The sequence below is a fragment of the Camelus ferus genome, chromosome 9 (genome assembly GCF_009834535.1).
Source record: "Camelus ferus isolate YT-003-E chromosome 9, BCGSAC_Cfer_1.0, whole genome shotgun sequence".
Classification (NCBI taxonomy): domain Eukaryota; kingdom Metazoa; phylum Chordata; class Mammalia; order Artiodactyla; family Camelidae; genus Camelus; species Camelus ferus.
The window spans coordinates 23,499,336-23,525,961 of NC_045704.1; the positions used below are offsets into that span (position 1 = coordinate 23,499,336).

The following is a 26,626-nucleotide window of genomic DNA, read 5'->3' on the forward strand; positions in this document are numbered from 1 at the left end:
GCACTTCACTTTTTCCAAAGGTCTCCTCAGTGCAGATGAGGCAGCCTCAGGGCAGGAACCCAGAGCTGCAGAGCAGGGACCCAGGGCTGCAGAGCGGGCCCAAACTCCTGCTCTTGGTCTCTGTGCTTTTCTCAGACACTTTGGTGACATCTACCCTGAGAGGCTGGGGCTGCCTGCCAGGATCCTGGTGCCACACGGGGCTCCAGGTCACCAGCATCAACCACCAGAGGGAGGAACCATGCACCCCAGGAAAACGGCAGGAGTGGGAAAGCGGCCACCTCCGTCTCACTCAAGTCCTCAAGTAAGTCCGACTGTCCTTATCTGGACTCAGCTTTCTTCACAACAGAACCCAAGAAAAGCCTTCACTTTTCTTTTTTAAAGTTTCAGGAAATGAAAAATCAAGAAGAAAATGAAAAATTCCATTTTAATTAAACTGTACAGTCTGAATTTTTTCCTCTGACACTAACTGAGGTTAAAAATAGAAATCAATTTCTGCAACCTTCCAAGGCAGGCTTTGAAATGTCAAGGTTTTAAAAAATTGTTTTACAGCATGAATTTACATATAAATATAATCTGTACAATGTATTAACTGAGCAGTCAATGAGCTTCCATCCTGGAGGAGATCTGGTATCGGCACAGGCCAGGGTAGAATTCAATTACTGCCTCCTAAGTGGGAGATGCTTCAGCCTGGAAAAGAAAATAAGAGAAGGAAAGTTAAACGCAAACTGGAAAACCAGACAGCTTGGTTAGGGCCAAGAATGCTAGGCCTCTCCCTGCGCCAAAGTGCCACAAAATACAGAGAGGATGACCACACACCATGAAAGAAAGCACCATTTAATCTGCATTCTTAAAATTCTGTTCCCCTCAAAACACACATAGAGACTCACTCACATCTCATATTAAGACCCATTTATAAAAAAAAAAGCAAGTTCTAGTCCTGGTTTCACTCACCTATCTCATGTATACCTTGGCAAGGTATACGTGAAAAAAAAAAAGAAAAAAAAAAAAAAAAAAAAAAACAAAGAGCATGTTTCCTCCAGGACCAAAAGCTCCCAAGCTGTCAGTCTGCAGTCTCAGCTTTGTGCACACAAGAATGTTCATGGCGCCTCCACTCATCAGGTACGGCTGGGTCAACTGGCTCTAGACCCTTGCCCTAAGGCCCCAGAGTGGAAAAACAAATGCCTCCAACTACGGAATAAATGAATACTCTGTGGTGTATCCCACAAAGGAATTCTCCACGGCAATGAGGAGGAACCAGGGGCTGCTGCTATGACAGTACGGAGGAATCTCACAAGCCAGATGCAGCAGAGTTCATGGTACATGGTTCCTTTAAATAAATCCCAAACACAGGCAACAATAATCAGCGGTGAGGGAAGCCAGAGAGTGGTTGCCTCTGGGGGTGGAGGTGGGGGTAGGGATGGTAAGTGGGAGGAGGCTTCTGGGGTGCTGGTTTATTCCTTGATCTAGTATATTCAGGTAGCGAGACTGCATGGGGCCATGAACTTACGATGGGAGTGCACTAAAGAGTGTGCTAACTGTATGCCTCCACGTCTGTGAAACTCTAGAATGGGCAAAGCTAACTTACAGGGACAAGATGCAGACCAGTGTCTCCTGGGGAGGGGCTGGAGGGGGCAGGCTGCAGTTCCAACCAGAACCAGGTTGTACTGTCACTGAAACAAAGCATCAGGGGCCCTGGCCAAGAGTAAGATCCAGCCAGGTGCTTCTGTTCAACAAAGACCGTTAAAAACCATACGACAGGTAATAGGCTAAAACACAAAAGATAAATGTACAGAATTATTATTGTTTTAATTCTTAAAAATCAGTAAAACAGTACCTAAAAACCAGTGAAACAACCTCACAGAAAACAAGACATGTGCAAAGGACATGAGCACATTATTCACAAAAAAAGCCCCTGGCAAATGCTGAGATACACAGGCCGCTCAGCCTCATTCCTGACCTGGGAAACACCACGAAGACGAGATGCCATCTTCACCTGTCACGCTGACAAACATCTCTGTACTGTGTGCAACTGATAATAAAGTGCTTTCAGAATTTTTGTTTGTTTAGAGTTTCTTTTTTCTTTTTTTTCCCCTTAATGGAGGCACTAGGGATGGAACCCAGCACCTCGTGCATATCAAGCACACACTCTAGCACTGAGCTATAACCACCATTCCCTTTCATAATTTAAATGGATATACCCATTTTGGGAAACAATTTGGTAGTATTTATTCATTCTAAATGTTCATTCCCTACAGGTTTATGCTACATAAAATTGTATTATTTATAATTAAAATGTGAAACAAAATGTGTGTGTGTGTGCAAAAAAAAATCTTGAAAGTTACAAAGCAACTGATGCCAGAGGTTACTGTGGAGAGAAGAGGGGTCTGGGGAACTGGTCAAGGGCCACTTTCAGCTTTATCTGTAAGATTTGATTTTTCACAGTAATATATTTACGTATTACTTATGCAATCTAAAGTTAACTTTTAAAGAAGCTGAGTTAATACACAAATGTATCGTTTCTGACATTTGCCTCTAAGCAAACACATCAAGATTTCAGGGAGCCTCTGAGAGGTTTCTGAAAGCCCGCTGTCTCCCGTCGCCTTACCGTCTCAGCAGCTCCTGGGGTGACAGGTCTGCAGTCCCTTCCCCCTCACTCTCGCTGTCACTGCTGTCCGTGCTCTCAGAACTACTGCTTTTCTCTGACTTTCTGCTCTTTTGCTTGCTTTTGTGTTTGTGCTTCCGGTGTTTCTTTTTCTGAAAATAAATGAATAAACACACAAATAAATAAGGGGAACAAATGGGTGGCTCCCTCCCTAATTCAGCACAATGACAGGCTACTGAGGCATTTGGTGGCTGGAGTCTTTCCAAAACAAAAACGGAGAAGCCCACTGGGGGGAGCTTTAGCCCAGCATGGGACAGACCAGGACACACGGCTGTGCGCACACTCCACTGTGCCCACGCTCACAGAACTCATCCTCCAGCGACGGACACAGCAGAACCAAGCAGGCGTAGGCAGGACCCCACTGGGACACCTCATCCAGGGTGACCCTGCCACCTCCCACAAATCTGCTTGCTCCATTTTGTTGGGTGTGTGTGATAAACAACATACGAGGATGGCCAGCTCCTTGGAAAAGCACAAGGAAGAAACTGGTAAAAGGTCAGAGAACAGCACACATGCTGGTGAGAAACAAATGAGTGTGGTTTTCAAACCTGTCAGCACCGGTTTTCTCCCTTTCCCTGCAGGAGAACTTCCCTCATCTTCCATCCCCAAGAATCCTTTTTCTGGTAGCCAAAAATGGAGCTGTTTCTAATCAACTCTACCGGGTTCCCAGCACTAACATTCACCGAATTAAAAGCCAGTGCCATAGAAGAAGACATGGATGTGGAGACGGGATGGCAACAGTGTCCCTCAAGCGTCCATCACTTCGAATGGCAAGTTACGGACCCAAATCTCTATTTGTAATGGTGCCAAAGTAGTTGAGAAATGTTCAAACTAATACCTTCATTTAATACTGAATGATAATTGATACTGTTTTATTATTTAATAACCATTACTCTAAAATATTTAAATGTCCTTTTCCCCTACTTTATAATGTTCACAAAAAATGTTTAAAGAACAACTGAATAAATTAAAATATTCTGTCTGAAAGAAGGTGGTTTTTCTGAAAATCGAGGGGTTTACATTGAATATCAACATTTCTGTCAAGGTGTAGAGAGACCTGTGTGTCCCATCCTGGCCACAAGATACTCTTCCACTGGCTTCGTCAGCCACTCCTGGGGACTTGTCTGGATGACAGAAGCAGGGGCAGCGGACCCCACACACCGATCCCCGCACACCCAGAAGTTACTCACCTTCTCTTTCTTCCGTCTGTGCTCTTTCTTGGTCTTGTGTTTTTCTTTGTTCTTTTTATGTTTCTCTTTTTGGGGTACCTCAGGTTTCTGGCGAGCATCTGAAACACAAATGTAATCAAGACGTGAACTGGAGACCACAGGGGAAAAGAAAGGCTAAGTTACTGAACCAGGAATCTGACGTTTACCATTAAAGCAGAACTCCTGCTCTGCCTCACTGATCAACAAGCAGATTAGCACTGTCACTGTGCAGCTCTATATTTAGAAACTGCCAGAAACCTCAACCTAAGACCTGTGTGATCCAACTGGTATCTGGCCAAAATCTTATCTGTCAGATGAAGATAGAGCCAGAGCAGAATGCCTACAAGCCTTTTGAAATTTAACATCCTCAGGTAAACGCAGAGACAGACCAGGACTGTCACCAGCTCTGTGATCTTTTGCATGCTGCTAACCCTCTCCACGTCTGCTTTCCCGTCTAAAACATGGGGACAGAGAGAACCCCTATCCTCTTAGGGACCCAGAGAGGATGAGCTGGGACTCTACACATGAATCCCACAGCCCAGAATCTGGCACAGAAATATCAGCTCCTCTCACACTGTCCTCTCTTTACACAAGTACATTTTACATGCATTTTCCTTACAAGTGGAAACACTAAAAATACTAGCGTCAAAACAACATACTGTAGGTAATCCTTAAAAATGACTAAGCAAGTTGCATGTGTCTAAATTCTCTACCTCCAAATTCTGACCAAGACATTTTCACAGGTCATTAATTTCCAGGTAGTGAAACCAGCAAAAAAAAGTCATTTATAGTAGAAATAGTGTTAAATCCTTAAATCAACTTTTTTCTACCTAAAGAAAAATTCCAAGGTTTTCGGAAGTGTGGATTATTTTCCAAACCCAGTTAACAGATGACTGCAATTTTCTAGCCCTATTGTTTGGTCAGATATTTCAAAATTTGACCCTCCTCAAAGTTGGTTTTGTTTTTTTTAAATGCTTGTTTTTGGAAAACGATTTCCCTTTAATAACCCACAGACCAAATTAAGTTATTAACTATTACAAAGGTATCGAGGACGGTCTGGGAAATGGGCATAAATAACAGCTTTCAAGGGCTGACACACTTATTTTAAACTAAAGGTCTAAAGCAAATGAGAAATACATTCACTGCAATTTTTCAAAACTTACTACTTTTTACTCTTCTCTGCTTTTTATCCATTTCTTTGAAGGTTGGGCTAATTAACCAAACCAATATTTATATGTGGTCACTACGGGAAACTTTAGAGTAGATAAGAGAATTTTATGTCATTTATATATCTGGGCCATGTTATTAGATATTTGTTAACTCAGCTTTCAAAGAGATAATAAACCAGTCTAAATGTTTTAACATGAAATGACAATTTAAACTGGCACTGAACGATATGTTACCTGAAAAAATATAAAACATATTATGAAAGGAAAAAAGTTATTAACAGATATTGGGGGAGGAGGATGAGCTGTATTTACTTCTGAAACGATTAGTTTTATTTTATTTGCTATGTGAGCCAAATATAGGAAAGTCTCAGGATAGCCTTCTCCCTACAATTCCTGCCCCATCTTTGTGTCTTAGATTTTTACTTTTTTATTTCTGTAAGTGACAAAATCTGAGATACTCAGGACCCTATCTGTTAAAAAGAAAAAAAAAATTAAAGGTCTCTCAGGCTGTAAAGCAACAATTATCATTTAGGTATGAGGTGGAAGCAATGATTTTTCAAATGTGTCTGAGAACAGGTAAGCTAGGATATATTTGGTCGGCCTCGTGTTGGATTATGTCTGTGGACAGAATGACCCAGTTCGGGCTGTCTTATCTCAGGGGAGACTGGTGCCCACACAAACGGACGACGCAAGGAGCTCTGGACTCACTGGGGCAGAAGACGGGAGGCAGCCGCGGGCCAAACTCTTCTGCATCGACCTGCATCTTCTGAATCGGGAAGAAAGGCGCGGGCTCCTGGGGAGCTGGCTCAGTAGCTGAAAGACACCAGGGTACTGATTTTATCTATGTGCCAGACGTGAATGTGTTGGAGTCTTCAGTTAATGTCTGTGGCCACCAGATAGCGTGTGCTTTTCTTCACCATTTTGCTTAACTAGCTCACGACCTGACTGCCAATCTCAGAGACATCTGAGCTGGGAAGTCAGTCACACAAGGGCACTGGGGACTGTCCCCGGGGGTGGCACACACTCCGCATCACCTGAGGCCTAAAAGGTTGAAACGCATCTTCGAGGAAGGGCCGTCTGAAGAGAATAGAGACTTACAAACAAGCAGGATGTATGTAAGACTATGTCCTAGCTCAGAAGGCTTCACTTCACTCAAAATGAATTATCAAAGAGGGAAAAAATAGAATATATGTAAACAAATGATCATATTCACATTAATAATCTCCTTTTTTAAAATAAATGATTAGGTCTTCAGATAGAAGAGATAAAGTCTGGGAAAATATGCACTAAAAGCATTAACGGTGGTTATCTCTGGGACGTGGGATTCAGAAAGTCTTAAGTTTTCTATATTTCTGTATTTTTAAACTTTTCAAGTAATTATATGACTTTGTAATGAAAAACAGGTTGTGTTTTTTCCCCCATGGAGAAGAGAAATAGGCTGATATTTGCCATCACTGAAAAACAAACAATACTTTATACATCTATGTAAGGCCCTCAAAAGTTATAGCCAAGTCCACCACTGACCACTGACTAACAGGGGCAGGCAGAACATTCTAAGACTGAGATGGGAAATTCTGTCCTCCCACCCAAGCATCTGAAAAGTCTCCCACCCTTGCAAGCTCCAGACCGCCTCTCCTTTCCTTGTGCCAAAACTCCTGGCTGGGGTAAACAGAACAAGTGGGACAGACTACTAATCAAGTGTTAGGGTCACTGTGAGGACAGACTCTATCTACCAAGCGCTACTTATGTGCCAGGCAATGCCCATCTCACGGCTGATTCAGAGCATGCAATGTGCCCTCCAAGCGGAAGGCAGGAAGCACCCTGTATACCTCATGACCAAGTGTTTTCCACTCACCGTGGTACCTCATCACCAACCAGGTTTAAAAAAAAAAAAAAAAGTTAGTTTTTAATGAAATTTTCACTATTTTAAAATTCTTCTCAACTAGGATAAGTAGGAAAATCAATATTACCAAACACAGCTATCCTAAAAATATACCAGGGATTTATGCCAGATAGAAAAAAAAAAAAAAAAAAGAACTCTGCTCCACTCTAATTAAAAATACAAAAGATTATAAATCAAACAACATTTTTTTGGATCTGTCTACTACAGCAAAGGAAACAAAATCAAAATAAACAAATGAGACCTAATTAAACTAAAAAGGTTTTGCACGGCAAAGGAAACCATCAACATAATGAAAAGACAACTCAATAGGAAGAAAAATTTGCAAATGATATGACTAATAAGGGGTTAATATCCAAAATACATAAATAGCACACACAACTCAATATCAAAAAAAAACAAAAACCCTATTAAAAAATAGGCAGAAGACTTAAATAGACATTTTTCAAAGACTTTCCGATGGCCAACAGGCATATGAAAAGATGCTCAACATCGCTATCCGCAGAGAAATACAAATCAAAACCACAGTGAGATATCACCTCACTTCTGTCAGAAGTGCTATCATCAAAGAGACCACAAATAACAAATGTGGGCAAGGATGGAGAGAAAAGGGAACCCTTATACACTGCTGGTGGGAATGTAAATTGGTGCAGCCACTGTGCGAAACAGTATGGAAGTTCCTCAAAAAACTAAAAATAAAACTAACATATGATCCAACAATCCAGTTCCAGCGATCTGGTTTTTTTCCAGAAAAAAACCCCCAAAAAACCCCTCTAATTCAAAAAGACACACAAGAGGGTAGGAAAGTATAGTTCAGTGGTACAGTGCATGCTTAGCATGTACAAAGTCCTGGGTTCAATCCCTGGTACCTCCACCAAAAACAATAACTAAGTAAACCTAATTACCTCTCCCCCCAAATAAAAATTAATTAATTACTTAATCAATCAATTAACAAAAAGAAAAAATACATGCACCCCAATGTTCACAGCAGCATTATTTACAATAGCCAAGATATGGAAGCAACCTAGGTGTCCATCAACAGATAAATGGATAAAGAAGATATAAAATGGAATGGAATTAACTTAGCCATAAAAATAAATGAAATTTTGCCTTCTGCAACAACATGGATGGACTTGGAGGGTATTATGCATACAGAAATAAGTCAGACAGAGAAAGACAAATATTGTATGTTGTCACATATACAGAATCTAAAAAATAAAACAAATGAATGAACACAACAAAAGAGAAACAGACTCACAGATATAGAAAACAAACTAGTGGTCACCAGTGGGGAGAGAGAAGCGGGGAGGGGCAAGAGAGGGGTAAAGATTAAGGGGTATAAACTATTATGTGTAAAATAAATCAGCTCTAAAGATATATTATACAGCACAGGGAATATAGCCAATATTTCATAACAACTTTAAATGGGGTATAATATATAAAAATTTTGGATCACTATGTTGTACACCTGAAACTACTATAATATTGTAAATCAACTATACGTAAATAAAACTTTTCTAAATTAAAAAAATACAAAAGATTAAAGCATCATCAATTGCTAATTATCCTGGCTTAAAGTTACGCATTAAAGGAAGCAGCAGCTTCTCTAGAGACATCATCGTTTTCTTTTTTAGATCCCAAAGTCTGAAATATATGACATGCCTTGTGCCACAGGTGATGTCTCCACCAGGTCAGTCTCCCGGGAATTTTGGAAGTCGGCCTCCCTGGTACCTTCCTGATCATCCTCACTGTCGCCTTGCTCATCCTCAGAAGACGAAGACTTTTCATCTGAGGAGCTGGCAAAGATGGCTTTGAATAAGTCCATGGATGGGCGGCTGCCTTCTCCTTCAGTCTGTGAATCCACGCCTTTGTTTACCACCTGTATTAACAGTGAAATAAGAGTCAGGAGTGAAGAAGCAAGGGTGAAAGGAGCCAAATGTTCTAGAACATGGCACGCACACAGACACGCGTGCACATGTACTTATGTGTATGCTCATGTACATGGGTCTCCCCACACACACACTGCCTCACTAAACACTGATCACTAGCATGGCATTTGATTTTGTGGCATTTCTGATTCAACAACTGTAGACCGTGCTGACTCTTAGAAGGGGCTGAATTGACACAACATTGTAAAATGACTATAACTCAATAAAAAAAAAAAGAAAAAGAAGAAGAAGGAGCTGAAGCCTCTCATGGAGGTAGGCCATTAATCCAGAAAAATGCAGTAGGGACTAGCACAGAGCTTCTGTCCTGTTTTCAGAAGCCTGTCTGATGATAACATCATTATCAAACAGCTAAAAACCAGAGACGAGGTGAAAATCTTCCAGGGAAGTCACGTCATTACAAGGCGAGGAACAACAGTGAGAATGACTGTAGGTTTCTCATCAGGAACCATGAGGCCATAAGGAAGCGGCACAACATTGTTGAAGAACTAAAAAACTGGCCCAGAATTCTAAACCCAGCAAAAACATCCTTCAGGGATGAAGATGAAATACAAGACATGCTCAGATGAAGGAAAATTGTGAGACTTCTTTGTTAAAACTGCTCTAAAAGAGAGTGCTACAGGAAGTTCCTCAGACAGAAGGAAATGACAGGAGAGGGAAACGTGGGACTTCAGGAGTGACAGTAGAAATGGTCAAAATAGGGGGAGGGCATATAGCTCAAGTGGCAGAGCACATGCTTAGCAGGTACAAGGTCCTGGGTTCAATCCCCAATACCGCCTCTAAAAATAAATAAAGAGACCTAATTACCTCCCCCACCAAAAAAAATTTAAAAAATAAAGAAATGGTCAAAAGAACAATAGAAATGGTATATATCCAAGCAAGTCAAACAGAGTATTATCTCCTCATCAGTTCTCTAAAATATGTGTAACAATTGAAAGCCAAAAAAAAAATAAAAAACCAATTGAAAGCAAAAATTAAAATACTGTCTGATGAGGTTTTCAGTGTACATATATATGTGACATATAAGACAACAACATACAGCAGGCAGAGTAAAGGGATGGTGAAGACTGTACATTCCACCTGAAGTGGTAAAATATCAATTCTAAACATACGGTGAAAGGGTTAAGTATGTGTACTGTAATCCCCAGAGCAATCACTAAAAATACAGAGTAAAAAATGTAATCGATAAATTAAAATGGAATACTAAAAATTATTCAAGTAATACAAAAGAAGGTGGGAAAGGAGAAAGAGGGGAACAAAAAAGAGAGGGGACAGAAAACATAATAAAACTGTAGACCAAAATCCAAATATATCAACAAATTACATTAAATGCAACAGTCAAAACACACAAATTAGAACACACAGATTATGTTTTTCATATTGCCTTCATATTCCTTTCACACTCAACCGCAAAGCTGAAGAGTTGTGACATGGTATGGTGCACAAAGCCTAAAATATTTAATATCTGGCCTCTCACAGGAAAAGTCTGCTGACCGCTGCTACTGAATTACAACAAAGCATCGCCACAGAGAAAGGCAAAGGCTACAGTCAGCCTGGCAAAGAGAATCTGAAAGCCCCCAGTACCTTATCTGGGAGGGATTCCGTCACGTGCTCTTCCTCTTCGTTTACTGATGGACCGGACTCTTGTTTAGGCGGACCAACTTTTGATCTAGCCAAACTTAAAAATTCACTAATGGAATCTTCCTTCTTTTCTTGTTTAGATGTATCCCACCTGGATGGTTTTCTTGACTCTGAAAGGTAAAGACATTGACCTACCGATCAGAATTAGGAAGCAAAAGGCAAGCTCTGCATTTGGCTCTTTAATTCATTCCAAGAACGTCAGCGAACCTCCTATGGGCCAGGCACTGTGCAAGGTGTTGGGAACGCGGCAGATGCTAAAACAGAATTCCAACCCCTAAAAGTGTACCTGTGGACCATTTCAGCATGAGCTCATGTATTCACATGAACAGTTCTCTGAAAGGAGGGGAAGTACACACTACTTGTACCCTTAGGACTAGATGATCCTTTACTTCGGTCTTCCCGACAGGCGAGGGGTTGAGACCACGGTCACCACTCAGACCTGGGGAAGCCCTACTCACTGTCGGAACCTTGGCGCTGCGGAACTTTTTCACTTGATGCTTGAGCTGCAGGTGAGGAAGCTGTCTCTGGGATCGTCAGAAAGTTGAAGACCGAGTATTTGTCACGTTTCACTCTCGGTAAGCCAACTAAAGTTGAACTAGGGGTAGAAGAGAAAACAAACACATAATTTTTTTTTCATGCAACTATTTATTTCTGATGACAAGACTCCCATCTAAAGTTTTTCTCTTGCCTGATCATTTCACCTGTGGCTGAAGAGTTTTAGAGAAACTTCTGCTCTTGTTAAGGAAATAAGAATCCAAATTCAGTGACTGAAAACAAATACATAATTTTAATAACTGTAAGGATAAAATCCAGTTCCTATAAAGCTGTCCATCTCCTATTTTTCACCAGTAGCTCTTCTACTTGGCCAAAAAGGTCCCTTAAAATATTTTTGCTTCTCTAAGGAAAAAAAAAAAAGTTTTTGCTTCTCAAATCAATTTAAGAATTTGGAATGTCTGACTTCAGGAGCCATGAGTTTTTTCTGATGATAGGAAGAGCTAGAATGTAACTCTGAAAATGGATTTTCCTGTGAAGGAAAAGTTCCACTGCTAAAAATATACCTCAATTTTCTGACAAAGTCTCTGATTCAACTGTGTATGCTTTCTTGCAGTATTTATAATCCAATAAGGAGGGGTTGAACTCGTATAAAGCATCAGAAAACATAAATCTCACTTTAAATTTAGACTCTATGTGCATCATTAAAAAGGTGGCAAATTAGACAGGCATTGAGTTTTTGTAACTTGACATATCTGAGTTTCATTATCTTCAATACGGAATGAAGTTTGCAACTGGGTGTCTGGTTATTTTTTTTTTTAGTAATAAATTAATAGAAGTTAAAGCTGCCAAGTTTGCTGCTGTGAGCATTTACAAGTAAGTTCGTCAAGAAAAAGGGAATTTAAATGAGTATGTACAGGGAAAGTTGGCTTTAATATGGGGAAAGGAGTACTGATATAACGGCAGGTTTATCCAACTTACTCTGGATAAGGGTCAGGGACATTAAACCTCTTACACAGAAGCTTGTCAGGGTGCCACTCAAACGTGTCTCGGGTAAGCTTCCCAAACATCTTCATCTTCACAGCCGACTGCTTGTCATTGACATCATTCTGGGGAAAGACAGGATCTGATTCATCAAGTGGTCACACAACTGATCTGTCTACTTTTCCATTTAGAAGTTTTCACACCATCTTCCAATATGTCAAAACAGTTAATCCTACATTTTTGCTGAAGTACACCGCAAGCGAAAAGCATAGGGCCATCTCTTATTCTACAGTGCCATGTATATTCCGATCTTTTCGCTGAGGGACTTAACGTATGTGGCTATACGGTATTTTAATTCTAAAATTCACCATGGAGAGAAGGGTGGCCACAGACCTCTTGGTCCCGAGGGACTTCCACCTGCTCTGAATCAGTCTTCCTCCTTGGCGTGAGTGAACCTGGAGGACAAGGTCGAATGGGAAGACGCGTACAGCACGGCTGCCCGGGCAAACTCATCCCGCTCGCGGCCTCGCTCCCACTCTGTCATACTGGGATCCAGACAACGTTCCAGAGCATCTATGACAGAGAGCAAGAAACTGCTTCACTCCTAGGAAGAACAGGGAACTTAAAGGAGACCATCTAGTGGGCACCACTGTATCCCTGCAGATTTCACCAGGGGAAACACAAATCCTTATCCTATTCTTTTTATAAAGCTTATTATTTTTTCCGAAGGAGGTAATGGGGATTGAATCCAGGACCTCGTGCATGCTAAGCATGTGCTCTACCCCTGAGCTCTACCCCCACCCCCCCTTACCCTGGTTTTGAAGAGCACAGTGGGGAGGTACCTTGGCAGGTAATATTGCTCTCTCCCTCAAAACGATGCTTTTATTGAATTCTGTCTACTGCACATAACAAAGAAAAATATTGGGGCACTAATGCTTGCTTACACCTTCAAAGCAAGTAATTTCATCCCAGACAGTGAAAATTGATCCCAACTATATTCCTAAGCTTGAACAGAAAACACTCCTTTCTCTCTCTTTTTCAAATTTAACAAGTAAACATTAGGGGTGCGGATTGTTAGTAAAAAGTTAAGGCACAGTATATAAAGATCTGCTTTTGAAAATAGACCCCTCTAATTGGCTGACAAGCTCTCACAAGGAGTACGGTGCATAAGAGCAATCTCTTGCCTCAATCTGGCCATGTTTACTTCATATATCACAGAGCAACTTTTTCCTCATGTAAGGTTCAACAGCTAACTATCTTTGTAAGTCAAATTTTAGACTGTGATTTAGAGCTAGATGGTTAGGCTCTTAAGGTGGAGTGGGAAATGGCCTTGTTCTCTTGACTTGAAATGCAACCTTTACACAGAAGTCAAGCATTTGCAAACAGTAAATGGTCTGTAATCTAGCATTAGCCGCTGCCAAGGCACGTTCTCTACTTAAACAGCTATCTCTGGGGCCTGAGATACAGAGAAACACAAGCTAATTGTTCTTGCTTTTCTACAGTCAAGAGCCAGGGCCTGAAATCTTTACACTGTTCACAGCAGGACAGAGTGAAACTGCCAGAGCAGGACACCTTAATTCTAACTCCAGGTCTAGGGCCAGAACAGCAAGAACACTTCCCCAGTGAGATGTGGGAGGCCCAGGACTAGCACCCACCTCTCTGACCCCGTTTCATATTTACTAAAAAGGCTTCATATCGTTTTTGCTTTTCTGGATCTTTTGCGAAAGGTTTGAAGTCGCTGGCTCTTGTGGCGGCCGTCCCAGCACTCAACACCATGTGCCAAGAGCGGTGTCCGACGTCCGGAGGGGAGGGCTGAGGTCTGCTGCTCGAGGCACTCTGGGCCAGACTCCTGGCCTTCAGTTGAGCTGCTTTGAGCTCAGTTGCCTGCTTCATTTCTTTGAGTCTCTCTTTATCTTTTTGGGATAGAAATTCTAACACTGAAGTAGTTGCACCTAAATAAAACCAGTAACAGGAAGAGATGAAAAGGATCATAAGACAGCTGTATTTACATTTCTCTCTACACACATTTTCAGTGTCATAAATGTATGTCATCGGAGGTGTTCACATTTGGTGTTTCATCTGTACTCATATTATCCCTGTGAACTAGACAGTAACAAAATAATGACTCCCCTGTTTCGCAGTAGGCAAAAGTGGAGGTTAATCCGTGGATGTTTATCAGGCCAGTGAGTGGTCCTAAAATAAGGAACCTGACATTGTGGACTCCAGACCTCCAGTCTGCGGCAGCCACCACGTCCACAGTCCCGCCCAGGACCCGCCCTGGTTCCAAGCACGGCTACACATCACTCACTCACTCGTGTCCCAGATGCTCACTGAGCACCCACTCTGCCAGGCCTGGGCCTAAGAGAACAACACAGATGAGGTCCTGCTCTCACTAGTAAGGGAGACGGACATTAAAGAAACCAAAAATCAACACCAGAGGACTGCCAAAAAAAAAAAAAATCACACGTTCCCAGGCTGTGCAGGAAAAGTGAATGTACACATGGCCTTGGTCTTCACCTCATTCCTGGATAATTATTGAAAGTCTGAAAACTGCTGCACTCAAGACAGGGGTTATAATTTTAATGACACAATTCAAACTGATGGTGGGAAAGCAAGTCTGAAGTAAAGGATTCATACACTGTTGAGTATGCCATTCACAACAAACAATTTTATTCCCACAGTTTGGGAATATAAAACTATGTAAACAATTTCAATGGGAAAACGACTTTCCATTTTGATTTGGATAACTCAGAGTATTATAAATGCAATGATTTTAATCTTTTCCATGGCACGTACCTTGAGTAGGTGTTTCTCCGAGCAACTCTCCCCGCTTGGAGGCATTCAGTTGGTGCCTACTATGTGTCCCGTGGTCATGCACTGGCTTTCCAGCTGACTCTGATAATACCTGAAGTAAGTGGGAGTTCTCAGAGGTTGCAGCCACCACAGGTCTGAAATAATGCACTGGTCGATAGTCTCTTGGCAGTTCGGGTGGTGGATAAATCTTGAACAAAACAAAACAAAACTCAGAAAATGCAGGCTGCAAGGGGATCATGTTTGACTTAACCAAGAAAACCCATTACCTCTGAGCATTGTTAACCCCACCTTTTCCCAGGCTAACACTCAGCAGGTAGGCAGCACTGGGAACAGTCTGCCCAGGTGCCCAGGCAACATCCTTTCTGGATCTGGGGACAATCACCAGAACTGCACTGTTCTCATAGCCAGACCCTTTAAATAGCACCCCTAGCCACTCCACATCGAGATGCTTATATGCATGTCTTATATGAGAAGAACAATAATAACGATTATAGTTAATACTGCTGGCCCACTGTGAGTCAGAAAATTTAGAAAACTGTAATTCAAGGCTTAGGAAAAAAAATAATAACTTTAAATAAGTTACTTTTAAATTCAGAGTTCTTTTTCTGGTTATGTTTCAGTTCCCATTTGGAGTTTCAGGACTTACTTTTTGATTCAAGGTATTTTTAATTCACAAGTTGACTGAACTGGGTAGGGAGGGTATAGCTCAAGTGGCAGAGCACATGCTTAGCATGCGTGAGGTCCTGGGTTCAATCCCCAGTATCCCCATTAAAAATAAGTAAATAAACCTAATTATCTACCCCCCTCAGAAAAAAACAGCAATGACAAAAGCTGACTCAACTGAAATTGAAATATATTTGGGAAATTCAGGCATTAATCATGGCAGAACAGGTAAGCTAAAGAAGTATCAGATACTTTAAAATTACTGCTGTAAATGGTCTCCCTTGCTCTTGGTCTAACAAACACATTTATGGATAGTCCTATTTAAGCCATTTTCTGGATTTTTCAGCTACCTAAAATTCTGAGCCCTGTAACCAGTGAAGCACTGAATGCTCTCCAGCGGTGGTTCAGCCCCAGCTGCAGGCTGGGTTCACCTGAGGGGCTTAGCAATACTAATGCCTGTGTCTCACCCCACAAAAGGGTCAGCTGTGGTTGGAGTTTTCCAAGCTTTCCAGGTGGCTGTGCAGCCTGGGGTGAGCATCTGGTACAATGACAGCCTGTGAGAGAGTGCTATTACCATTGCTAGGATATCTCTCTCCTTTTTTCTTTTTATCATCTTGGCCCTACTCCAGCGAGGAGCACCTCAGGACCCGCCAGCACCCATCTCTCCATTACGGCACTCTGCCCGCGACAGTGGGCGGTCGGTCTGTCTGGCACCCTCCCTAAACAGGAGCTTCTTGGGGGGCCAAGTCTTAGTCCTATTTATCCTTGAACCCTAAGTTGAATGAGTACTTAACTATGTTTATGCTCCCTTTTCATGCATGTAAAAAAAGTCACATTCTCCTTTGACATTACAGGACATTTCTGGTAATAATAACTGCATACTATGTGCCCTGCGCTGTTCTGAATATATGCCCCTCGCTGTTACAACACATTAACCATCATGACTAAACAAAGAGGTACTTAACAAATGTTTGCTGGGTGGAAAACAAAAAGCCCATTAAAGCATGGAATAATCTAAAAAAACGACGTCAACAAACGGCCAGCTGCCCCTCCTGAACTACCATACTGACCCGTGAGCGCGTGGCTGTGATGATATGAAAGAGCACCTCCTGGCCTCGGCTGTGAGCACGCTCACGGAAACAGGACTATCCGGAGAGGCATGCAGAGGTGTGTGGAGCTCTTCCCAAGACCTGACCCACATGCTCCCGGCTTCTCTCTGTTGCTATGCACAGGAGCCCAGGGAACCTTGCCTACAGCAGTTAATGTGCTCCACAGCGTTCAGGAGGAGTCAGGATGGGGGGCTGTTACAGCTCTTTGGAATTTCCTGCTTTTCTTTAAGTTAAACTGTCCCTGGGATTATATCAATTCCACTCCCCCACCAGCTTCTAATGTAATTCTTTTTTTTTTTAAAGTTTTGTGTGTGTGTGTTGTGAGGGAGGTAATTAGATTTACTTATTTATTTTTGAAGGCGGTACCGGGGGGTTGAACCTAGGGCCTTGTGCATGCAAAGCATGCCCTCTACCACTTGAGCTACACCCTCCCCGCTAGTGTAATTCTTTCTTATTGGAAATAACTATTCACTTAAAGTTCAGATTTAAAAGATCAGCAGTTAGATGTTTTGGGACACAGTATGGCTACTGACTGACATTTCCAATGCAGAATGTTTTCCTGGACAATCACCAGTAACCAGGCTATTGTTTTTTAAAAACAGAATTTGCTTCTCTTTTCAATTATTAACACAATAACTTAGGTTACACAGCAGCAAATATTTAAAGTACTAAACCAGTTTAAAAAAAAAGTCTTACTTTCTTAGAAGATAAAGGTTTAGAAGCCAAGGAAAATCCATCCAAAATTCTGCCAACATAGCGAAGATCTTTCTCTGTTTCTACAAAATTATGTATTTTGATTAATTCCAGAAGCACAGAAGATTAGCATAGGACAAAAGACCTCAGTTTTTTATCTCCAAGACCATAAACACTACATATCATACGTGTTATCAGTAAAAGGGAGGAAAGAATGGCACATAAAGCCCTCACACCTCTGCTGACTCAGTGACTGGCGGCCCAGCCCACACCGCCCTCAGATGATTAGGCAATTGAGGTAACTATGGCACCTCAGCATCATTATTTAAAAGAAGTACGTCTGGTCCCAAGCTAAGGGGCACCAAAGAATAGACTCTGTGGAGTAAAAGATATCAAGAAAAACCATCAAACAAGAAGTATGGATAAAAATTAAAATAATGGATTAGTGGATTTTTAATCTATATCCATATTTTTATCCATAAGTTCTTCCAGAAACCAGTCCTTTCAGTAAAGTACTCCTTTTTCTCAAAAAAAAAAAATATATATATACATGTGTATGGATATGAATAAAATAGTATAGAGAAAAATAAAAATAATGGTGAGACCCACAAGCAAAATCACTACAAAATATAGCCAAGGACCACCCATGCCCACACTCCTATCATTCTCACATTCAAGGCAGTCTGACAGTAATTCCACTTACCCAAAACATAGTAACCTACACATAAAGGATGCAAAGGTTTATGCTTATAAAATGATTACCATTTTATAAAGGATGTTAATGGTCTCGTGAAAAATGAAATAATGGTGAAAGACTCATTTCTAAAACTAGGTGAAGAACCATGAGGAGACCACCTCCCAATTTCCTTAGCAACCATCTAAATAAGGCATAAAAGCCAACACAACCAGGTCAGCCTGTAACAGAACCTCAGGACAGATTAAAAGGTGCTTTTTGTCTTTTTCTCAAGTGAAATTCTAACAGGAGATAAAGATCAATAATTCAGGGTATGGAATGACCAATGCCCTCTGACTTGCAGCCGGCGATGGTCTATTGGTCATGGAGACAACCTCTTTGATTCTCAAGGATTTTTCTACACGTGACTGATATGTCAAAAATACATATGCATGAACTGCATTTTCTGTAGCCGAAAGCCCCTTCTACATGACCACCGGCACTTACACAAGCTGGGTGTTGAACCCTGAAGTGGTCAAGGCAGCACCAAGGTTTTCAGCCGCTTATGATGCAACACTGCCCTATAACTACCCTTCCCTGTAAACTCATTCTTTGTACTTCAACTGATGTAGAACTTTTGTACCAGCTTCTGGAAGTCCCTAAAATTCTGTAGGGTAATTCAGGATTACATTTTACATTCTTGGAACTTTGTACTATTTTAAAACCCAGCAATTTACGTTTATGAATTCGTTCTGAAGAAATAAACAAATGTCTATAAAGAAAGAGCCATTGTCAAATGTCTATAAAGAGAAAGAGTAACACAGCCCTACTAATCATGAAAAGAAAAAAAAAAAGAACAGTTTAAAAATCAGCCATGGAGAGTGGCTAAATATAGATTCACTCGGGGAAAAACCATAAGGTCAAAACTATAGATGTTGTGACCCTAAGGGTAGGAGAGGGGACCGCGGCAGAGAGGAGATAAGGGGAGGTTCGGGAGCTCAGAAGGAGGAACTGGTTTAGGCTTGATGTGGGGAGGGGTGGGAATGGCCCAGCCAGGACAAAGGTGTTGTGTAGAGGGAAAGCCAAAGACTTGGCTCAGAAGGCAGATTTAAACATGCATATCTATTACAGAGTTAATAATTATTATATGATTAACATAGTATATTAATATTAGTAATACAGTATATGTGTTTAATATGTTGATATAGTTGATATAATTAATAACTAGCATATGTTAACATAAGCTACAACATTAACTGATTAGTAGATTATAACATGAATAAAATATCATATATCGTCTCTTAAGTTATAAAAACAACACACAGTCTTAGTAGAAAAATCTGAAATTTTAGGTGCGCAAAAGAAAGAAAATAAAAGTAGCCTAATTCCTACCTGGAGGTAACACCTAATAACTTCCGGGTGCACACCCAGCCAGCATCTTGTATAAAACCCTGGGTTCTTTGCGTGGCAATGACGACAGAGGCCCCTCATGCTTGCAGGGCGCTTGCTGGGTGCCAGGCACATTCTAAGCCGTTTATGCACGTTAACTCTCCGGGGTTAGATATGCCACTGCCGTGCCCACCTGCTGAGGCACACAGAGCTGAAGCAGCCTGCCCAGGGTCACAGCTGATAAAGGGGCAGAGCCAGCACGGGAGGCCAGGCAGCCCGTCCTCAGACTTTGTGTTCACAACCATGAAGCAAACTACCTCTAAAGATTGTCTTTGCACCTGCTTTTTTCTCTTCTAGAAATGTAAAGCCAGCACTACTGGGGGGAGCGACATTTAGATTATTCAGATTATTTCAACATGTTATGTTTTAGGTATAATTTGTAAGAGTATAGGTCGAACTTGATCTGACTACAGCTAAAAATGCCTGAATAGATTGTTTTATCTTGACTCTCACCTCCCCACTTTATTTAAGTGGTTGTTTTAGTAGGCGCCACTTATTCAGTCTTTGGGACAGGTACTATGCCAAACCTGTGATGCCCTTTAATCCTCACAATGACCCCTAGAGTGGATTTTATCCTCACTTTACAAATGATGCCCAGGGAGGTTACAAACCTTGCCCACAGTCACCCAGCTGGGTAGCAGAGAGCTGGGATTAAAATCCAAGTCTGACTGAATCCAAATCATATGCCATTAATATCTACTGACTCCTCCCTACACCTTTTCTGGAAAGAAAAACTGAAATACTACTTAGAACCCTAGGATCTGAATCACTATAGACTCTGACTTGAAATTCAAGGTGCATTAAGATGTCCATCTCCAGGCTCAACAAGAGCTCCTCAGGAGCCAGGTACTCAAGGGAGGAGATTGGCTGGGCACCAGTTCCATCTTGCTGCAGGCTCTCTGTACCCACCACCCGGTCCCCACACCTGGCTTCCTGACCTGCTGCTTGAGTCAGCTTCCTTTGGCCATCTGCCCAGTTCCTTGAGCTGGGAGTGCTTCCCTCTGACCTGCAGCATAAGCAATCACCTGATATCCCGACACTTGGTCCCCACCGTCAGTTGCGGATCTACAGAATTACCTTTCTGACTTTTATACTGCCTGGGTGCTGTCCAGCCATAGAGTCCATCTCCAGGCTCCTCGTCCTTCAAAACGGTGTCATACTTGGATAGAGTTTCTGTGGCATAGATATCATCATCTTCCTCTTCCAGGGCACCTACACCAAAAGCCTTCAAAGACAAGATTTCACACTCAGCATAACAGGTTTTAGCATACGTCTGCGTTAAAGCACACGGCTACTACAAGGATGTGACTGATCCCACCACGTTAGCACTTCACCATCACCAAGAGAGAAGCGAAAGGGAGCCCCAGATTAATACATGGATCCAAGTCATTTGGAAAACAGTGACCAGAAGTGAACGGCATGCCTCCAGCGCTGGAGCTGTCCTCTAGGCTCAGACGCAGCCACGGGGCTGTGTCCTAGTGCAGGAAGAGGACTGGAGAGCGCACCCAAGCAGCACTGCAGAGGGAGAAATGGGGCCTCCAACGGGAGAAAGGCAGAATGTTTGATCAGTGTGTGTGTGGGCTACTCTAATAGCTGCTATCAGAACTCCTAATCTTTGTGGGAAATGGCCAAGAACAAGTATCTTTTTTTTTGTTAAAAGGACGGGGGGTAAAAAATGTATAGGAAAGAAAAGGTAATTATGAAATGATAAAGTAACCATTTTCTAAATGAATTTTAAGAAAGAACCTCTGACTCAATTTGAGAGGACAATCAGGAAAAGCTCTACATCTCCTCAAAGGTGAAAAGCAAGTCTCCTAGTAAAACACACTCCCAGGTCCTGACTTAGGACTTGCAGGGCTAGGAAACAGTCGGAGAGGTAGTAAAACTTGGACCTGAGCTTGGCAGACTGTAATTCAACTACTAACTAAATCAAAGAGGTAAGTGTGGTTTTCTGCTCAGCCCCACAGGGGTGTGCTCCTGGGAATAGACAAACTCCAACCAGAACACTAGGTCACAGGGTCTCAGGAGCACATATTCAAATCAGGAAGGTGTGCTCTACATGCCTTTGGACAAGCACCTAAGGAAAATACAATCACTTTAAGGTCTTCATTTAGTCAACGAATAATGAGTGCCTACTATGGAGCAAACATAACATGGCAAGAATTCTCATTTGTTGATGTTTCCATGTTCTTAAAACAGAAATGGTTTTACCTGGCCTGAAATTCCCAATTTTCTTCCTTTATTCACTCCAATATCTCCAAGAAGGTTGTTGGCTCCCTCGGGTCCCCCACTGAATAGATTAAAATGTTCTCCCGAAGTTCCAAACAGTGCTTGGTGGGGATCCAGGCCCTTGTAAGCCAGTCCATGTACATTATCTTTAGGTGTGAAATCCACGGGTGTGACGTCTTTGGGTGCAAAGGTCACATTTTCTGGCAAGTAGTCATCATCTTCCTCCTATTTCCAATGTTTAAAAAGTGGAATGAAGGTGAGTCACTGCCTGGCATAAAGCTTATAAAATACTATTTTCAAATGCAGTGATTAATTCCAAACAGGACAATTATCAAACTTTCATTTCTGCTGTTACAAAAGACTAAATCAAGTCCCTGAACAAATGGTACCGACACAAACAACTCCATTTGAAGAATCTGAATAGACTTGGGGCATCTATGGGGCTGGCATGTTGCTGAATACATTATCTGACAGAATGCGGGTAATTTTAGGGTATGGGCATTTCCCTACAAGGGGATCTGACTGATTTCTAAAATTGTTTCTGACCCTAAAATTTCACATTCATAAAGTAACAGATGCCACTGTACCAAACTAAAGGTCAGACATCCCACATAATACCTCAGATCCTTCAGAGCCTCCAGGGGGTAATGCACAGCCGTAGATTTTTACTCCAGGATCTATAAAAAGAGATTCCAAATACATTAGTCAGGGGGGACTAACAATATAGAAACCTGACTCACTGACACACTTCAGAGGTAGATGGCTGAGCTCGTAAAAGGTGTTCACTGATCACTCGGGGACCAGCCCCAGCCCCACTCACACTCTGGCAATAATGCACACAGTGAGTAACCACCACTGCCCAGAATCATGGGGAATCTAAAAGTACTCCTGCCTCCAAGAGTTCACAGTCTGGCTGGGGAGACCAAAGGCCAGGAATAAAGAAAATAATCATGTTAAGTTATAACTACAATTTTGGCAAGGGCAGGAAACTAGACCTTTCACATGCTCGTGGTGGGAATGTAAACCAGTACAATTCTTCCAGAAAGTTATTGTGCATTACACACACACACACACACAAAACTTAAACTATGTGCATACTGCTTGACCCAGCAATTTTATTTCCAGAAACATGTAACCATTAAAAAGTATGCTATAAAAAAAAAAAGTATGCTGTGGACAATCCCACTCCTGGGCATATATCCAGAAAACATGAAAACTCTAATTCTAAAAGATACATGCACCCAATGTTCACAGCAGCACTCTTTACAATAGCCAAGACTTGGAAGCAACCTAAGTGTCCATCAACAGATGAATGAGTAAAGATGTGGTGTGTATGTATATATATATATACACACACACAAAGAAATGTTACTTGGCCATAAAGAAGAATGAAACATTGGCATTTGTAGCAACATGGATGGACCTAGTGATAATCATACTAAGTGAAGTAAGTCAGAGAAAGACAAATATCATATGATATCACTTATATGTAAAAATCTTTAAAAAATGATATAAATAAACTTATTTATAAAACAGAAACAGATACAGACATAGAAAACACACTTATGGTTACCAAAGGAGAAACGGGGGAGAGGGAAAAATTAGGAGCTTGGGATTAACAGACACACACAACTATATATAAAATAGATAAACAACAAGGACCTACTATATAGCACAGGGAACTATATTCAATATCTTGTAATTATCTATAACGGAAAAGAATACACACACACACATATCTGAATCACTTTGCCATACACCTGAAACTAATACATTGTAAGTCAACTATACTTCAATAAAAAACAGATTAATAATAAATACATAAAGTATGCTGTAGAATTCATGACAATCAATACACATACCAGGTTTCTGTCGGCGTGGTCTTCTCTTTACTCGAGGACCAATTCCTTGTCCTTCCTTCCAACCCATTTTTCTTAGCAATTCAAAACCAACAGACAATCTAGGATATCAAAGTACTGAAAATGAACTTCTTTTTAAAATGCTAGAGAACAGTAGGAAATAACCAACTCACACAGCCTGTTGCGCCTGAGCCCTTTCCCCGATCTGTGCCAGAACTGCACGGCCCTGCTATTCCCGCCCCAGCTGACGGGACTTGGGGTACACGTCTGACCTGGGGAAGTCGACCAGATGCCCCTTCCCCCAGGCCTTTGGGATGGGCACATAGGTCATCTAGATGGTCCCCGTCAAGCAGGTGACCTGGGAAAGCATGACAGTGTGAGGCTGCTACATCAGGCCACATGCCCTGGAGCAGAACAAGGAGGTATGCAGAAAGAAAGGGTCGAAGGAGGGCGACAGGAGACAGTCCTTAAGGTCTGAGAGGCAGGAGGCAGGACGGAAGCCACCCCAGTTCCTAATGGCTCTCCAGCCTCTATGAGCCCAGTAGCCTAACCAGTGGCTGGAGCTCCAGAACACTCCATGTAGTAACAGTGTGAGGTCCTTTCGGCAAAACCCTCTTGTGCACTCCAGCCAGGCTAAGAAGGCTTCCCTACCTGTAACCAAACTATCCCTAAGTAAGATCATCATACATATGCAAGGCAGTAATGCCAAGACCGGAAAAGTCAGAGTTAAATTCTTCTTACTTTGTTGGTGTTATGAGGTCATCCAGCAGAGTGGCTCCAGGAATAGGGGCAGTAGCAGCTGCTAACTGTCTGGCCTTTTCTCGTATTCTGTCTTTGGTTTTAGAAGCAAAATCATCTGTGGTAACAATCGCTTTAGGTGCTATCCCAAATTCACTAAGATCCTTAAAAAAATTCAAACAGTATTACTTACGGTATTCAGAAAGTCATTAAACATGATGTATCACATAGCTTTGTTTCTTAAAAAAAAAAATACAGTTAAAACTATGAAATTGAGTTAGGGGTCAACAGAGCAGCTGATTTACACGTTGACTTTGGATAAGCTAAGGCCAGTGTCCGAGGACAGAGGCATGACAGCGGCCAGTGAATCTACACAGGCCCTGACAAGCTAGGAAGACAGGAAGGGCTGTGTTCTTCATTCTTCTTGGGCAGTATCTCAAAGGTCAGTGTGAAGAGGTCACATCTTAGAGTTATAGCCTGCAAGCATTTGTGAGCACCTACATGCCAGGCCTGGAGTTAAGTGCTTCTGCATTTACTGGAGCATTACCGTCCACTCCCTGTCCAACAACCACTGCCCCTTCCTCTTTCCCCACAGAGCCCAGATGTTATCCGGCATAGGTCTTGCTCTGAGCCACCATGCACTCCAGGAATGGTGTCCGTGGGCTGTGTGTGTTCGGGCAGGGATGAGGTTAGGGAGTAGGGGTTCATGTCTTATCCAAGCCAGTCATTCTGATCCCATTTCCCTCCCCAGGGACTGCTTTAACAATGGGCATGTAAAACAGTGCCCTGGGGCAGATGTGAGGGAAAATGCATCATTGGATTTATATGAATAGTTTCTTTGCTCTCAAAAAAAGATTCCAGGAAAAAAGTCCTCCTTCCCTTGGATAATATCCCAGATGTACCACCTGGAGCTACTGCAGCCACCTTGCACCTATGAGAAGAGCTCGTGTAAGAACAAGCTAATATGCAGAAGATGACTGAGAATCTGGGGCCTCGCTGACATCTAGACTTCTTGTTCCATGAGATATGTTTCCTTACAGATTATGCTAGTCACCCAGGAAGGGGACCTCCCCTTGCCTCTTACCTGCAGCCTAAAGCATGCCCATATAAGTATTTTACTTCATCTTTATCACAAAGGAACCCATGACTAGGTTCTAAGGTAACAGAGGTTTAATTTTACAACAAAACGGAGCCCACCCTGCAGACTGGTAGGACCACTTTAGAACCCCTCACCACTCCCAGGTACCCCTAAGAAGTTGGTGGTCAAGGTCACCTTAACAAAGTGACCAGATGCCTGCACAGGGCTTCTTTCATTCCTTTCTCCAGTCTAGTCACCCACTGTCCCTTTAACTGCAGTGCATGTAAAAGTCACTGTGGAAAGCTGTGGACTCAGCTCTGCGGACACTACACTTTCAGGGCAATTGGGGCTTTTTCAAGTAAACCTGCCTGTACATGACTTTCCCCTTATACTGCTGGCTTTAGAAGCTGGCACCAGCATGAGGCCTTACGCCAACGAACAAGAATTCATGGATGTAGAGGCACTGTGAGGTATAAGTACTGAAAGGATAATCTTACAAAGAAGAAATCATACACTGAACTTTCTGGGGAAAGAGACAGCGCTACAACCACCAACTGCCCACATCCCACCGGTAAACTGGCAGTTGAAGTTCTGCACACCCACCTCTTCATCCATAAAATCTTCAGGACCAAGAACAGATCTGTCTGCTCTGTTCTGTCGTGAAGACACGAAGGAAGAGGGTGTCCATCCTTGAAAGAAAAGAGTTTAGAACATTATAATCCTAGATAGTATTTTGGTTTATAACCAAATAATGAAATAACACATACGGACTTGAAACCTCCAATAACCACAATCTCTTAGCTACTTCCCATCTCACTGCACACAATGACATAACTGTTCCACATAAACCTTTTATTAATCCTCATCTCTCCTATTGTCAGCACTTATTGGCTACAGTGAGGTTTCCCCATAAGAATTTGCAACCAAGAAAAATCAAATTATACATTGAAAATTAAACTCTGAAAGGAACACAAGCAGATCTGAGCAGAAAGAGGCAAGGTCCCCTTAAAAGGTAGGACCACTCAGACCACAGGAAGAGCTATATACACTAACACACTAACGTATCAAAGAAACACTACCTCATGGTGTTAGTCAGCTAGGAAAGAATTCAACCTGGCTGGTCTAAGAGCAGGCCTTGGCCATACCAGGCCCCCAATCCCATCAAACACCCAAGTCCCATAACAAGCACCCCTGTCCCCCATCCACAGTTATCAAGCATATGATGTGCTTATACGGGAAAGATGCACTTGGAGGTGAAATGTATCTGTTACCTTCTAAGACAAACTTTCTTTTAGTTTTCTCTAAGAGTGACACACCTC

General features: G+C 42.0%; 1 protein-coding gene across 1 annotated transcript in view; it reads right to left on the bottom strand.

Moving 5' to 3' along the window:
• Nucleotides 1–406: 406 nt before the first annotated feature.
• The window catches only part of GPATCH1 (G-patch domain containing 1), a 33,075-nt gene continuing 6,855 nt past the window's right edge, over nucleotides 407–26,626 (bottom strand). The window contains 19 exon segments of the mRNA XM_006173651.3: nucleotides 407–687; nucleotides 2,606–2,754; nucleotides 3,853–3,950; nucleotides 5,748–5,852; nucleotides 8,602–8,818; nucleotides 10,470–10,636; nucleotides 10,985–11,121; nucleotides 12,000–12,127; nucleotides 12,396–12,431; nucleotides 12,433–12,575; nucleotides 13,658–13,954; nucleotides 14,799–15,003; nucleotides 17,285–17,364; nucleotides 20,481–20,628; nucleotides 21,615–21,857; nucleotides 22,251–22,309; nucleotides 23,495–23,592; nucleotides 24,233–24,393; nucleotides 25,911–25,996. Of these exon segments, the coding sequence (XP_006173713.2) occupies nucleotides 657–687; nucleotides 2,606–2,754; nucleotides 3,853–3,950; nucleotides 5,748–5,852; nucleotides 8,602–8,818; nucleotides 10,470–10,636; nucleotides 10,985–11,121; nucleotides 12,000–12,127; nucleotides 12,396–12,431; nucleotides 12,433–12,575; nucleotides 13,658–13,954; nucleotides 14,799–15,003; nucleotides 17,285–17,364; nucleotides 20,481–20,628; nucleotides 21,615–21,857; nucleotides 22,251–22,309; nucleotides 23,495–23,592; nucleotides 24,233–24,393; nucleotides 25,911–25,996 (2,588 nt within the window). The 3' untranslated portion in view covers nucleotides 407–656.